Source organism: Arachis hypogaea, chromosome 8 (genome assembly GCF_003086295.3).
Source record: "Arachis hypogaea cultivar Tifrunner chromosome 8, arahy.Tifrunner.gnm2.J5K5, whole genome shotgun sequence".
NCBI classification, from domain to species: domain Eukaryota; kingdom Viridiplantae; phylum Streptophyta; class Magnoliopsida; order Fabales; family Fabaceae; genus Arachis; species Arachis hypogaea.
Genome location: NC_092043.1, coordinates 30,116,947 through 30,134,221, shown reverse-complemented (window position 1 = coordinate 30,134,221; position 17,275 = coordinate 30,116,947). Strand labels below are relative to the sequence as shown.

Here is a 17,275-nt window from a genome sequence, read left to right as displayed (position 1 = left end):
TTTGCCAAACACCATGTCGTGTGTCAATCTCAATATCCTGTCTCTGTAAACAAATACAAGCTTATATACTAAATAGAGTTTTGATTTTCAACAGAATCCTTAACCTTATCCTGACGAATTAGAGGATAAAAAGAAATAAGCATCGACGAGTATAATGCCAACCATAATACATTCTTGCAGTTTATAGATAACAAAGTTTAGGCCGTTTCGTAATGCCTCCTACTAGATCTCATGGTTGCCCAAGTTCAAACTAATATTTTCGGTCGGGCTCCGTTTCATACTTTTTTATGATATTGGGCCTAGGCCCTAAAGAAAGAAGCTGCATAGTAACACTAGCAGTATATTATGTCATTATTTGTGCAAAGCTTTTGGGCTTCCTCCCAGCCCACTTCTGGAGCACGGATGTCGCAAGCATTCGTAAAGAATAAAAAATAATACTAATTTGTTTACACGTGTAAAAAAATTATACACAAACAAATAATTATATATTGTCTAATAAAAATAATTTAGTTTTAAATTTAATATTTAAAAATTATTTAAATACAAAATTTAATTAAATGACCATGTAAAATTTTTTTAATTCTTAAAAGAAAAAACATTTGTGAGTAAAAAAATAAGTAGCAGAAAATTCATAGTTATTTTGTTACTAAGATATTAGTATTATTCTTAAAATATTTTTATTTTTTTGAATAATTTATTATCTATTATCTATTATTAAAATTAAATTTTTTCAATTAATAGCATAACTAACGTGACGTGTTCTTAAAAGTATTTTAAAATTTATTTTATTTGATTTGCAAAAATTTTAAAGATTTCTCTAATAATTTATCATTTCACCTGGATATTAACTCTATTTGATATATATATATATATATATATATATATATATATATATATATATATATATATATATATATATATATATATGAATGAATATGATAAGTATTATTTCTACATTTCTTGATTAATTAATAAAATTAACAATCAATGTTGGTAATTACTAATTACTTCATTCTCCATTTCCCGTTTTCCAGCCGTCCCTACGGAGATTCCCATTCCCTATTTCTCCATATTTGTATAAAATTTTTTAATAAAAAACTTTTTTAAAAAGTTGAAATATATATATATATATATATATATATATATATATACATTAAAAAACATAAAAATAAATTTTGTTCAAATTCTAAAATAATATATTAATTAAAGTTTAACATCTAAGTCCAAAAAAATAAAATAATACGGTAATATAAGAAAATAAAATAAGTTTTAACATAAAAAATTGTTATACTTTAAAAACAAATAAAATTATTACTTATTGGTTTTATTATTTTTAATATTAAAAATAGTTAAATTTTAAATTTAATTAATTTTGTAAAAAATTTGTATAACATAAATTACTATGCAGGCTTTTATTTAAAAAATTAAAAAAATACTTTATATATTTTTATATAAGTAAATATCCTAGTTGTATAAGCGTAAAAATGAATTCTTCCATGTATATTGACATGATAAATTTATATGCGAGAGGGGGAAAAAAATGCATAATTTAAATATAAAGTAGATTACCGGTTACCCTTATCGTATGATCATACTAACTTGCAAAGCATAGGAAACATCCTTTGAAGTCTGAAGTAAAGAATAAATTTGTATTCAGTGAAAGGACATAAAATGAGATACCAGAATCAAGCAGCTACCGGACAATGTTTAATTATTTATCATAGGCTCATAGCTATAAATATTTGTATGTACTTTAAATTATTAGAACACGATTAGAATTAATTTATATACAAATAACTATAAAAACCATCGCTTCAAAGGGACGAACATGATAAAAATTGTTTTACCATCTGGAAATAAGAGTGCTTGTAACGATTGTTTTACCATATTGCAGGGACCATGGTGTTACAAATACCTGTCAATGGGTCTAAGGACAGAAAAAGAAGAAGAAATGAAGAATAGACCATATTGGTAATAAGCAAGTAAAGACAATAACATTATTTAAAACGTTGAAGAAGCTGCTTCCAATGATTTTGATATCAAATGAAAGTGACCCAAACCAAGCTTAATCTTAAGCTACTTCATACTTCATCCTTAAAGAGTAATTAAGGCACATAATTAAACTGCAATAAGCTCGAGCATTAAGCAAATCAAAATTAAATCATAGTCTCCATCAATAATGGTTATGATGAAGAGGTTTATTTTTTAGCTATACATACAAAATTTGTATTTGTAGGAGCATAGGAGAATAATGTGGTCCAGATATTGTTCAGATGATACAATTCTTAACTTTATTCTTTACTACTATTATACTATAAAGGGATAAAATTCAAGTAAGCTAAGAAGCAAACCAAAATTTAAATTTCCCTTTAAGAAAATCTTCATCAATAATTCATGTCTTGAATCCAAACTTGTTTTAGTAAAAAAAAAAAAAAAAAAAAGAGAGGACACAGTATCACACAAATTACACAGATAAATTGTTCTGTCTTGATAAGCCTCATGACTCAACATTTCTACAATTCTAAAAATATTTTCTTTCTGTTTCCTATAATATAGGAAATGAATCAATATGTATCCTTACAAGAAGAAAAGAAAGAAGAGGACCTAAAGCAAGTACAAAGGCCTCTTTAGTAATTCTGTAAGAACAGAAAGAAATACAAAGATGTTATGAGATACTATGTAGAGAAGAAACATACAGAATAAACAAAATAAATTTTTCTTTTTTAGGAAAACAAAATTTTCCAACCAAAGCTAGAAACAGTGGGACAAAGGCACTTAATCAGTGAGTGTATCTTTGTCTCTATTATCTCAGTGTCTTTATATTTTCTGTCTTAAAACATTTAGGAAAAAGAAAATAAGGAGTGAGATGAACAAGTTCCATTTTTATGCAGTCTTACAAGCATAGATGAGGAATGAGAATTCAAGAGCATCTTTATCTTTGAGTGAAGGCTTCTCTTGCAGCCACAATCTGCTATCCAAACCAGTCCTTGTTCTGAACATGAACACTGCATACCCAGAAGAAGAAGAAGGATTGAAGAACCAGTTATGAACATCCCAAAGTAAATCAACCAGCAAACCATCAACAAAAATTGTTTGATTTCCCCTGAAATTCCACTGAAGCCTCTTGACACGGATCACTGTCTTCTTATCAATGCAAACCATCAGAGCCGGCGGCGACGACGACAGCGACGAAGACGAAGAAGACTTTAACAACCCTTCATTTCCATTTCCACCACTGCACCTTATCATGATATCATGCCACGTTCCATTTTCACAGAACTGAGCCTTTGTGGTGTAAAGTGTGTTACCTGAACAATGTTCTCTTCTAGATAACAATGAGAATTTACCCGAACTTGTTGCTGCCATGGCTTTTAGCTTCTTGGTAACTGATTCTTCTGCTATGTGACCAATGATCAGTGCTATTTCCAAACCAACAACAACCGCAACATAGTAACCATCAACCGGTTCAGGTCCAGTGTCGTATTTAGCATTGGAAAGATCCCAGAAGACTTCAATTCTTGACTCATGATTGGAAGATTCAACCATCAATTTGCTTCCTTTCTTCTTCCTGAAGAACCTTGAATTGGTGTTAAGCCTGAAAGGTGGTGATGGTGGATCTTGTGTTCCAAAGCTTATAGTGAGTCCTTGATTGGAGAAGCTCTTGCACCATGTGACTGTGATCATCAGAATCTGGTGCTTGTTGGAGAGTGTTGATCTGTAAACAGAGGAAACTGAGTTTCTTGTTGAAGGTGTGAGGCTTGGATTGATGCAAGCGTTGCTTGATGATGAGTAGCTAGAACATGAAGCTTGTTGTCTCACATTCACTGCGTTCTCACTAAAACATGAAATTATGTCCCTCATTTTCTTGTTCTTTTGGTAAGTTTTGTTTAAAGATCTGAACTTTTTGGTGAAATGGATAATGGGTAGTTTTTGTTTATGGGTTCTATGAAGGAATCATAATGAGGTGATTGATTCATTTGCATGTGTCTTTGGAATTGTGAAGGGGAAAACTCAGAGGAAAAGAAGAAGAATAGTGCTGTCACAAAGGACCATTACCATTTAATTTCAATTTAATAAATATATATTATATATGCTTCTTAGTTCTTACCATATAGTACACCCTTTACTTATATACCTCTATATTATTAAAAAAGAAGAGGAGGTTGAGGCAGATACCTAGGTGGCGTGTGCTTTTTAAAATCAGTTATGCCAGTTAATACAAGAATTTAAAAGTTGATAAAGCAAAAAAGTCTTACCTAAAAAGGATACATATATATTGATGGATCTTCCCTCCTCCCACCCTAAATTTCAGCACAGTTCTGTGACATGATCATATAATATATTTTGCTTTAACTTGTGCACTTTGTGTTCGGTGAGTATGGAGTACTACTAATCACAATTAGGCTTGGTTTCATAAAATTTTTTAAGAGAAATTTGTGTTTTTGAAATGTACAAATATTTTATTTTTCATTTGATAAATAAATAAATAAAACATGTATTCGTATTTATAACCGTAAAACAATAGATGTATTTTTCAAAATACTTAAAGTAGATTTTTTTTAAAATAATTTATACTTATCAAAACTAAAAAATTTAATATAACTTCGTATATTAATTAATTAATATTAAAATTTAATTCTTATATTAACATCTATTAACATTTTTAAATTTTAAAAACTATTTTAATAAACGTATTTATATTATTTATGTTTATTAAAAATTATTTTTAATTTAATTTGTTAAATATAAATATTATAACTTAAATATTTTACCAAACCAAGTTTTAATAACAAGAAAGTGCTGGGAATGATGGAATATTTATTTAATTTGTCATTAATGTTTGAGGTTAGATAGTACTATAATAATGATATTTCTCTTAGCTGAATTGGGAGATCAGATCCCCAAAGAGACCATTGAACACCGAACATGATAGAAGAAGATTATTTATGCTTTTTTTAGCTAGAATAAAATTTAATTATTATTCTTCTTTTCTTAATATATAACCAAGAAACAAGTGCAATGGGAATACTATGATTATGAATGTGTGTGATGGTGAAAGTTGGCCCACAAAATAAATTTGGACTGTAAACCTACCAACTCCTACTCCCAAAACATCTATGATTAAAAGCAGTAAATTTCTTGAAGAAGGAAAATCACAATATGAGCTAAGACATGGTAATATTAATAAGGGCTTCTTCTTCTGAATTTTCCTAACTTTACTTTAACTGTCAAAGATAGTAATAGTAGTATATGATATCATGTGCACTTGGAAAAAGAAAAAGCATTGAATCAATACAACCCCATGAAGAATTATTATTAAAACCTTGGGTCAACAGACAACTTCCCATTTCGATCGATCTTATTATATCCCTCACAACTTCCCTTCCCCCACCAAGTTAAAGTAGATAGAACATATATAATTAATTTCTGAATTCTCTATGTTGTGTAATAAGTCACATAAGTGAGATAGTGAATGATGAATGTTATATATATATATAGAGACATACACAACATGAAACAAGGCATAATAATAAGGGGCATCATGATTCATAATTCATTATTCTCTGTGTTAAGTATAGGGCATGTTTTTTGGGTTATGGACCCGAGCAAATCTAGTCATTACATAAACACACTTCTTAATTAATCCAACATTATATTCAAGGTTGCTTGCTTATGAGAAACGTAACCGTTCTTTGTATATAACTGGACCTACACAATCAAACTTGAAACTACAAGGCTATAATTTAGGTAATAAGTATTTGAGTAAGTGTATGTTTTTATAATTTTTTTTTCTATTCTAAGACAATTATCAACTTGTGCCTAAGCTAGTAATCTTATTAAAAATGAGAGGCTAAAAGTTGATAAATTGGACCTACAATGCAACCAAAAGTTTGATAATCAAAGTAAGTCATAGTGATTTATATGCTAACTCGAACTCAAAAGTTGATTATTGGTGAGCAATGTTAAATGAATTTTAGTTTATAAACCATAGAATCAATAATTTGTTCACAACTTTGCACATCAACCTAGCTAGCTAGCTGGAATCGCCAAAGTTAAGGTTTTATATCCCTATCCTACTTAGCTTTTTGTCAATTCATCCTATTCCTTATAAATGGTGGTAGTTAGCACATAATTAGTAGTACAGACCAAAAAGATCCATGGTAGGGATTCATGAATCAAATCTACCTGTATCTCATTATTAACAAACTATGATACATGTTTCTTATATACTTAACTTTTTTCTCTAACTAACCTTAATTTTCTACATATATTATATATATAATCTATTTTTCCTTTTTTCAATTTTTTCTCTCATTCTTAGCTAGCTAGAGCGAGTTGGATCCCATTGTTTCTTTTTTATCTCTTTTGACCTCTTAATTTAAGGTTAATTGAACAAAGATTCCAAAGGAAGTTAAATCTCAATTTGACTCCTGAAATTTAGTCCGATACTCAAAATGATCCCCACAATTTCGACGGCCCCAATTAAAACCCTCAAATTTGCAATCGTGGCTCTGACCTGTCCCTGCGATTATCTCCGTCACCGGAATGTTGATCTAATATAATTACATGACACGATGGACACTACTTAAACAACGGGCATTGTTTTCACGTCCAAACCATTTGGAAACCACGTCGTTTCAATTGTTTTTTTGTTAAAACTCTCTTTCTTTCTACTACGACGATCATAAGATGCAAAACATCAAGAAAACCCTTGCACTACGTAGTTTTCAAAGGGTTTGGATGCGAAACCAATGCGCCGTTATTTAAGTAGCGTCCACCATGTCATGTAATTGCGCCAGATCAGCATTTCGGTGACAGAAATTATCACAGGGGTAGGACAGAGCCATGATTGCAAATTTAAGGGTTCTAATTGAGGCCAGCAAAATTATGAGAGTCATTCTAAGTATCGGATCAAATTTTAGGGGCCAAATTAAAATTTAACTCTTTCAAATGATATATACATACAAAACTAACATAAACGTGAGGGTATAGTACGACAATTTAAAAGAGATGAGGAATCTTGCCGAAAATGAAATTCTTGTGTCTTGACCTTATGTAACGCCAAGAAATTCTCTTCAAAAACGAAAACCCATGGCGGCAACTATTATTACTTGCAAGAATTTGCATAAATATGATTTATTTTTTTAGTGATTCTTATTAGGTACGCACCACCAAGTATAGTACATCAACGTGATATAAGAGATATGTACTTACATTTCAATTCTAATTAACGTGATAACACGACACATTATTAACTCATGTCAACTATATATTACTAAAGTTGAAGGTCTTATTAACATGCCCACAAACACTAAAATTAATTAGTACTAAAACCTTAGACTTGGCTTCGCCCTTTGAATTAGTACTAAAATTAGTGGGATATTTATATGTTTATTGCACACTTTTATTTATATATAATTGTAAAGCTTATTTAATATGCTTTAGAAAATAAAGGTGGCCAATTCTTGACCTAATACCATATTTTTTTTATTCCCAAACCTTAATAAAATAAACCAGGTCCACTGTAGATTTTGGAAAATTCAAACATCAAAGTGCTGTGTTACATTATACTTGATCCAACAGCAATATTAAATACTTACTCCATATGCATTCTAACAAGTTGCAAGCAGATGAGAGAATGATAAAGACAAACAAATCATGGTCAACTCTTCTTCATCTTCTCTTTATATATATTAGTGAATGAATACATACATACATACATACATGCTGCAAAACGAATGACAGGATGTCCATTATTTGTCCTCTTTTGACTGGAGTATAATTTTTATTAATTGACAAGAGTTTTTTTTTTTTTTTGGTCGCATTCTCTCTTAGAATAAGGGTTATATTATTAAAAGACTTAAATCATTGATTATTATCTTATGTACCCTGAAATTAATACAATAATTTTGAGGCATCATAGTAATTAAGAAGTAAGAGAACAATGAAAAATAGCGTCTTACAAATAATACTATCTTCATCGTAATTATTAACACTACATGAATGTTTAAACTATGGTCAAGTGGCCCTACTAAAACTATGTTTATTAATTCCAAACCACATGATGGGGTTTCCAATTTCCAACATTGCTTTAAATAAAACTAGTGCAATGTGGGGGGTGGAGGTGAAGGGAGTAATAATGGAGAATTTATATGTCTCTAGAAGGTTGAACCTAAGTTGGTAGTTATTGGATCTCTTAAAAGAACCACTGCCCTTTCCATGTGAACTAGGGTTTCATGTGCCAGTGCCCATAATTGCGCACATAGTATTATATGATTATGCACATAAGAAATTAAATCCTCCAAAATTTGTTTCATTAAAAAAAAAAAAAAATAGTACTATTATAGTTTTAATTCATGAACGGCTTTTAAATTTATGCTTGTCCTAATATATGTACAGCAAGCTATCTTATAAAAATCATTGGAGCAAGAACTTGTTCGTTTGGTGTACTACATAAAATTCATCCTGAATATAGGATGCAATTTTGGGTGTTGCTTGCTTAGACATACAATAGTATTGATTTATTATATATTGTCACGTGGGATTTGACAATTTAATTTATGTGAACTTTTTTGTATTGTATTCAGTGCAAATATCAAAGTGCTCATTGGCCGGGGTATTAACTATTAAGAGAGACATTTTATTTTATTTTTGATAAAAACTTTGGCTGTTTAATTAGCATTTTACCTATATACCATTTTAATGGAATAAGCAATTAATATATAAAAGTTAACAACAGAAGAAACGAACTTTTTCTACTTTTGGTAATAATGCAAAGTGTTTTCCTTCAAAAATAAACAAGGCTAGCTTGAGATATAAGCTTGTAGGAACATGACTTGGTTACTAACTATGACTTCTGATAGGGGAACAAGAAATCACACAAAATCTATAAAGGAAATCAAATCAATACCTTCCATTGCTGTGTAAACCAATAAAGAGAACAATTGAAATTATTCTTGTGCTACTTGTAATTTGTGATCATGATAAGAAAATCAATCTTAACTACTTTAACTGTTACTAAGATGTCCTCCTACAACTAACTATTTAACATATTATATTTCTTTTCTATTGGAATAATTGGTAGACCGAAAATTAACCTATTGTGGTTTAACTGTTCAAGCAGTTCTGATTTTTTATGCTTATTCTTGATAAGAAAGAAAATTTCAAATTTTTTGTAAATTGGAAAATTTAAAATAGTGTTGAGGTAGGAAACTTTATTTCTTAATAATAAGCTAATTCAACCCCAATACTAAAAATAGTTCAAACCCAAAAAGAAAGGGACCTAAATGCTTGACCAAAATTGTTATATATTTCGTCATTTTGTTACTTAAAAGTTTAAAACTTCCTAGTGAAGATCATCAACATAGTGGTAGGTCCCATTGGATTCATTAAATATGTTTTGTAGTGTAACTAGTGATCAAAAGTATAATGACATCTGATCTACTTAACCATGTGCAAATTTAGACTTCCAAGCAAATCCTCCATAGATGAGTAAAAAATGCAATGCACCACATGAGTAATTAATGCCTTTGTTTCAAAGACAATTAAAAAATGAATCTAGTCTTGATGGAATTTTGTTAGTTCTTGGAAGTTTGGTGAATCCATTTTCTTCTTAACTGAAAATAAGACTAATTTAATTAATTCATGAAAATAACTCTTTTTATTCCAATATAATGTATCTTTCAACCCCAAATTTTTCTATCATGATAAAATGTGATGTCCGCAAACAAAAACAATCCATTCTATGTGATTTAGACAAATCGGATGATGTATCAATAATCCGGTGGATTCGTTATGTTTATTCTTATTGACATATCACATAGCCTATCCAGTTATGTAAGGATAAGGACGGAATGCGAATTTGCAATATTGGATTACGTTTTAGTTTTTGAGTAGTCATTGACTTTATAAACATTTTAAAATTTGAGAAATAATTATTATAATAAGTAATTGCAATTTAATTATTAAGTTAATATTAATGATTATATATTGTAAAAAAACTATTGATTAATGAATTAAATTAATAACAATTATATATCATATTAAAGATTATACATTAACGCAGATTGGCCAAAGCCCAAATGAAACAAACATTTAACCGGAAAATTAAAATGATTACCGGAGCGTTTGGAATGGTGGCAAAGAGGAAGTGGCATGCATAGTAGCTAGAATCTCGATTTAACTCTTAAAATCTTCCGATATTACGATTTTAAATGAGTTTATCGATTTTACGAAATTTGTACTAAGTCCGACGATTTTACGATTTAAATCTTGTTAAGATTTTACGTTTTATGTTTTTTATTTACTTTTTTTATTTCACGTAAAATCTCGATTTTCTCTACCTCTCGCATAGGCAAGAAACAGTGGAGTGACAAAATTTTAAGTAAATTATGAATTGTGTTTGGATGCAATTTAGGAAAGAGCCACTCAAAACTATCAAAATTGTCATCCCAAATTGGTTAAAGAGGGATTATTAGGGAAGTTCTTTTGTGCCTATGATTTTTGTGTCTAAATTGCCTAAAAGTAGGGATAGAAGAAGATGGGATCCACTCTTTTATTTTTAAATTCTATGTCTAAAATTTAGATTTAGGCACCATAGAAAGCACCTTAATATTATATTTCCCTTTTGCTCTGCTTAAACTTGTAAAACATCCAAGTATAAGAAAATGATGTTCTATCCTATTCTACCCGTGCATTTATATATTAATACATTCTATTATCTTAAAAAAAAAAAAAAAAGAATCCGGCAGTGACTTAGACAGTTGGACTACAAGCCATCCCTTCTCCAAAATCCACAATTCCTTACCCCTGATGGGGTTGTTTGCGATTTCGGATTCTAGAGGAGAGGGGAGGGAAATGGAAGATTTATAGTGTCAAATTTTATACGCCCTCCCATCCATGTTTCCTTCCCTTGCCTTTTTCCTTCAAAATCCCAACTAAGGTGACTTTAAGATTCAATCTATGCTAGCAAGAGCTTTAAAGGACAGTTCAATAAAGAAATGGATAGCTACATTAGGCAACTTAGCAAGACATTGTAAGAATCAAGACAACAGAAAGAAGCCATGAATAAGCTAATCAACAATTTCCCCACAAAACATGATCTACACAGATCACAGGTCACGGATGAGTGTGAGTGAGAATGACCTCTCATGTTTACTTTGCATGTATAACACACTTCTATTTGTCCCATTGTTATTGTTTGTTGGTCATATGCGATCTAATCTTTACATCAAAACTTAATCTCAAATAATTCGCATGATATTATTTCAATGACAGTATACAAAGTATAACAAACACAAAACAACATTTGACTTATCAAAAGTTACAAATTTACATACATGTCAGAGGCAGGCAGAGGCTACTAACTACTCGAAGAAGCAAACCTGCTCAGCACTTATAGTCAAGAAATCTGAAATTTCCAAATTCTCAATGAAAGAGCCTCAAAAGTAACCCAGCTTTCAAGGAATTCAACAAGATGAACCCTCATCAGTTTATGCATCATCCTTTATTAGATTGGACTGACATAGTTAGCAAACCTCCCTGTCATAAACAAATGCAAACAAGTATGTCAGATGCCCCAAAAACAAATAAAACAAATCCCATATTTCTCAAGACACAAGCTTATGCCTACACACTAGTATGATCCCTGGCCCTCAAGCTATGGTCTCCGATCAACAAGTTAGTTCCCACCAAAACTGAATTATTTATTGTTCATTGAAAATATAGGAACATCTGAATGCATAAACCTCAGAAATCAAGGGCCAATGCCAGAATCTCAGCTCCAAATTGTTTCGGCAACGTTCAGCGCTGAAAGCACCACAGAAATAGGCGAATCAGAGACTCTAATTTGTTGCCTTCTCCCACAGAAAAGGGTTTCCCTTGTCTCTTTTTTCTCTATTACTTCCTACATTCTCTACTGATAAGTCATTCAGACTTTTTTGGTCCATTCATAAATTAATGTAGCTGGATAATACGCAGGTAAGTGAATCTCAAAGGAAAACCACTGGATCAAAATCCAAGCTGCCAATTGCATTGTTTACATTTTCAAAACTCTACCATAACCTTTGCATCAAAATCGTTTAATAGAATGCTTGTTGAGGTTATTCAAGCTTATCGGAAGCAACAATACGAATTATCAAATGAGAAAACAAAGGCAGCATCGTCAATCACAAACATGACTATTGCAAATGGAATGTGCAAATGTGCAATGCCAAAAGTGAAAACTTGAAGCAAAAATGAAAAGAGAGAGGGAGAGAGATACCTTGTGAGGAGGTGGTAGCTTCGGTGGGAAGCTTGGAAACAAGGTAAGATGAAGCAATGGCTGTGTGCAATGGCTTCAAGGAGCTCAATTCTCTTCGGAGGAGCGAGAACCTCGCCGGAGCGATACGGTTGTTATTATGCCGAATACCGAGATTGGAATCGCGCAAAGGGAAGGACGAGGATGATGACCTCCCTGCCGTCGATTTCGCAGTGGCTCTACAGATGGTTCGCACGATTGTGCTGCTGGATCTTCTTGCTGCCATTGAAGCCATTTTTTTCGAGGCTTTCTCCTCGAATGGAAACCCTAAAACCCTCTGCAAAACCCTCACAAACAATCGATCAAAATGGGCCCAGCCCAGTTTTGAAACATGGAGAGCATTCTATTCGGCCCATAACAACAGATTTGGCCCAATAAAATCGAGCTCAATAGTCAAACTCGTAATACTTTCCCTGACCAAAAGAAAAAACCTCGTAATACTTTCCTGACTAAAAACAAAAAACTCGTAGTACTTTTGATGAAACAGAAAATATAAAAAGGGAAATGCTATGGTGCTTAAAATGTGGTGTTTATTTAGTAAAAATTAAAAAGAGTTAAAAATATATATTTAATTTAAAAGATATAAAAATAAATAATTTTTAAAAATTTAAAATTTACTACAAAAAAAATAATTAGGCAAAATTTAGACACCAAGTCATAAGCTATATAAAAAATGACTCATTGCTTCTAGTCAGCACATGACAGTAATTTCAGCCATTGAAAATCAGTTCAATTGAGTTGTGAAATTTGTACACTATAAATTCCATCACATAATGGTAATATATATTTATTATCTCACTGCTTCTCGACCTGTAGCAAATATCGAAAAATATTTATTATCTAACGATAACAAGAATAAATCATAAACTCAATTCCATCACACTTTGATTCATATATATGTTAGAAGGGGGAAGCCTATACATCTCAAAATTTAAAGACATCTTACAGTGTACTTTTATGTCTTATCGGAGTAGAAAATTTACCTGAATTTGCAGGAATGGTTTATCAGATTTTGAAGTACATGCTTCATGAATTCTAATTTGAAAGGAAGGGAATAACCGTTACTTCATTTTGTTTAATCTCACTTCAGTGAGAGCTCATTTGCCCATAGAGCAGCAAGGGCTGCTCCTGCTAAGCAATTTGGAACCATAAGATGATCACAGTTCTTAAATCTTAACTTGGATTGAATATGCTATGCCCAACCAGACACACAATTCTGATATGCTTTATAATAGTTAACTATCTCTCACAATGTATCACATTCAATGTTTACATTACAAAAGGCTCACCCCAAAACTCTCTTTCAAAACCATATCATTCACAACATGACATGAATCATCTCTCAAGTAAACTAACACTATAAATTTGGACCTCAGAAGGCCACTAATCCAGCCGCAAATATCGAACCGGAACAAAATAAGGCCAGCATTGCCAAACGAATCACTCTTCCATAGGTTGATTCTGCTGTGATTGCTGTTGGGAAACCATGACTTTGATCTTTGGTAAAGTGAGAGACGGATCCTGCTGAAGGGCCAAAGGAGCTTTGACCAAACTGATACCCTGCTCCAACTCCTTCGTCGCCTCCCTCTGCACCTTCACCTTGTTTCCCTTCATCCTGCAAAAGTCGCCGCAAAACATCCAAACAACCACATTAAAGACATTTACGAAGCTCTTCCATACGGTTTCATTTGTTTCAGTTTTTTCTTTATTGACTAGAGTAAAAAAAATTAAAGACATTTTCCATAGAAACCAAGGTTCCACAAATCCACACTATATACATAATAATAGAAGATTCAAGCAAGGACCTATTCTTATGGTGTCTCTCCTCTCTGGTGACTCTGATCTTATCAATCTTAGGAATGGCCTTAAGCACATTCTCAGCAAGGTTCCTGTCATATCTCTCAGGTTTGTTCCGCTTCCTCTCGAATTCAAACGTTGAATCCTGAAACAATAGCACAATAACTCTGAAACCCTAAGCATACCACGATAAATAAATTACAAGATATATAAAAAAATAGATCAAAGATAAAATTTGATAATAAATAGTAATAATTGACCTGTGTCATATCCTTTCCATGCACTCTTCGATATGCCTTGGTCCATTTGACCTTACGAGGGTTCCTCTTCATTTTAAAGTTCTTATGGCATTTAGACCTGCAAAATCGAAAAATCTGCGCAACAAAACGAGGAGTTAACTTATGGTTTCTCTAGTGAATTGATTGTATAAGAAATTCATAGAATTGAAACTTTGACTTGCACCTTGGCATCATTACGAACGAACTGGATTCCATGACCAGGATATACCGTTGAGGAACAAAACCAACACTTCTCCAATCTCATTGTGGCTGCACTGCTACAGAGAACAGCAACTGGAAAAGGGTTTAGGTTTTAGGGTTTCCCAGCTTCAGAATTGGCAGTTGCTCTTTCTCCTTTTGTTTTTGTAAATGGGCAATGGATTGGAATTCGGAACCAACAAAAAATTCATGAGACATCTGGGCCATAAAAAACGGGTTGGGCCTATTTTTCATATTCCTGAGAAGCAATGTGAATCTCGCCAGAAAGGAAATGTGTTTCACGGAAAAATAAAAAATAAATAATGTGAAATAAAAATTAAAATAAAACTAATCCGCCATTCAAATAATTAATTAATTTTAATGATTCTTTATCTTTATTTTTTCATTAAAAATTCATTTCATTTTATGTATTAAATTATACTAAATTAGACATTGTCATTTAAATCAAATAAAATAAGATAAGAGGACATATTAGTCCAAAATAAAAGAGCAATGTTGTTGATATTTACTCTAACTCTTTACATACTTATAAGATAAATTACATGGACTTCTATTATGTACAACGTTATTATATACAATATTATATATATACCAAAAATCAATCTCCAATTCATATATATGTTATTTAACTTATTTTTACTACGTATTTTATTTTTTAATATATATTTTATATAAGTAATTAATTTTTTGTGTGTAAATAAAATGATTAATATCATATCAATTATTCTTTATTTATTACATATTAAAAAGTATTACATATATCGATTGTTTAAATTCCAGAAAGAGAATAAGAGCCCGTTTGAGAAGTTTCAAAAGTAATTTTTTGGAGTTTTTGACTTATGAAGATAGTAATATTAATGTCTGGTGTAATTTTTAAAACCAAATTGCAGCTTTCTAAGAAGCTATTTAAGAGTTTATAAAGAAGTTAAAAAAATAACTTCTCTTATAATACTACTATTTTTTATCACATTTCTATAAAATAAACACTTAGAACTAAAAATTCAAACACAAAATAACTTATTTATAAGTTACTTTTAATATAAGAGTAAACACCCAATTCGGTCCATATCCATTTTCACGAAGGACAAAGCGATCCCTGTCCAAAAAAAATGGACACTTCGACCCTCAACCTTTTTATACGATCCCTCTGTTAAAAAAATTATTTAAATAATAATAAAAATTAGTTTTGTGGAGTTTTATTTATATTTTGTGGGGATTTTAAACCTTCACAGAATTATTTTCAATAATATAACCAATTACTCGTACTACTACCACTACCTTCTTCATTTTCATTATTATTACTCATACTTCTATTATTTTTATTGATTTATCATCATCATTATTTCTTCTACCCTCATCATCACTAATACCAATATTATCAACATTAAAGTTCTCTTTTTTTATTTCTTATTCGATGTTATTTTTTTCTTTTAAAAAGTATTTGTACTACAATTATTATTTTTTTTGTGGCATCATTTTCATTGATAGTTTTTCTTCACTTAACCACCATTGGTAAAGGAATTTTTCAAAAATAAATTTATTAATAGTTTGTAGAGGTTTAAAACCTCCACAAAATATAAATAAAACCTCCCACAAAATTAATTTTTATTATTATTTAACTTATTTTTTAACAGAAGGATCATATTGTTTCAAAGTAAAATGGTTGAGGATCGAAGTGTCCACTTTTTTTGGGACAGGAATTGCTTTGTCCTTCGAAAAAATAGACAAAAATCGAATTGAGTGTTTACTCTTAATATAATAATTTATTGTTTAAGCTATTTTTTCAAAAGAAGCTTAATTAAGTTTTTTGTCCAAATTGAACCTAAGTATAATTTCACCTAACTTTTGACTTGTTCTCCATTGGAATGAAGAATGCAGAAGGGAAGGGCGTGTTTGGGAATGAGTTGGGTGGTTTTGATAGCAGTTTGAATGTTGGCTAAAGTATTCTGTAATCTGTATTGTTAATTTGTTAGATAGCATGCAAGGTATTAATTCCTCTGGCACTCTGGCAGGCGAACTATGTTTTGAACGCGCTTTAATTTGTTCACTACACATTGTGACAGCTTTTGCTAATGACTATGAGGGTTGCTACTTGCTAGTTTTGATTCCACCTTTATTGATCCTTTGAGTTGATTTAATGTACATACTGCCGGTGTGAATGAACAATAATATGGTCCTTTCCCCTTTGGTGTTGCATTCTTAGGTTGGCTGTCTTATTATCAATCATTCTCAACCATATTAAGCTGCCTACCATATTAAAGCTCTAGTATATATGGAAGAGCAAGTTCCACGTCATATGTAAAACCAATCATTATTATGTCAACAAAGTTTCAGTTGTTTGTTTCTATCACCATTCGAAGTAGAACGAATTGGTTTTTTTCGATATAATTGTATGACAATGTCAAGGAATTAACATCCATGACAATGTCAAGGAATCAATATTTTTAATGAAAAATTGTAAAATTAATTAGTGTTGACTCAGGTAAAGTATTCAATAGGATGGGGAATTGATTTGGATGGATCTTTGGGTGTTCGAAATGTTAGGATGTAATTGATTTGGGGAAGGGTATGATGTAGGTATGAGTTTATGAATTGTAGAGGTATTAGGGGAGGGTACGTATTTTGAATTTGAGACAAGTTTATCAATGGGTAAATTTGATGATAATGTATTGTGTGTTATTAA

The 17,275-nt window shown here is 31.0% G+C and overlaps 2 protein-coding genes and 1 long non-coding RNA gene across 3 annotated transcripts; all 3 read right to left on the bottom strand.

Moving 5' to 3' along the window:
* Nucleotides 1–2,274: 2,274 nt before the first annotated feature.
* On the bottom strand, nt 2,275–4,156 carry LOC112706883 (uncharacterized). The gene has a single exon (XM_025758402.3). The coding sequence runs from the start codon at nt 3,859–3,861 to the stop codon at nt 2,884–2,886; it is 978 nt and encodes a 325-aa protein (XP_025614187.1). The 5' UTR covers nt 3,862–4,156; the 3' UTR covers nt 2,275–2,883.
* A 7,081-nt stretch (nt 4,157–11,237) lies between these two features.
* On the bottom strand, nt 11,238–12,620 carry LOC112706882 (uncharacterized). Its single transcript, XR_011864748.1, has 2 exons — nt 12,263–12,620; nt 11,238–11,541 (listed from the first exon to the last, which is right to left on the bottom strand). It is a non-coding gene; the product is annotated as an uncharacterized lncRNA (long non-coding RNA).
* Nucleotides 12,621–13,460: 840 nt separating this feature from the next.
* Nucleotides 13,461–14,788, bottom strand: LOC112706881 (probable ribosome biogenesis protein RLP24). Its single transcript, XM_025758400.3, has 4 exons — nt 14,558–14,788; nt 14,356–14,469; nt 14,104–14,240; nt 13,461–13,913 (listed from the first exon to the last, which is right to left on the bottom strand). The coding sequence occupies exons 1-4, from the start codon at nt 14,636–14,638 to the stop codon at nt 13,739–13,741; spliced, it is 507 nt and encodes a 168-aa protein (XP_025614185.1). The 5' UTR covers nt 14,639–14,788; the 3' UTR covers nt 13,461–13,738.
* Nucleotides 14,789–17,275: the final 2,487 nt, after the last annotated feature.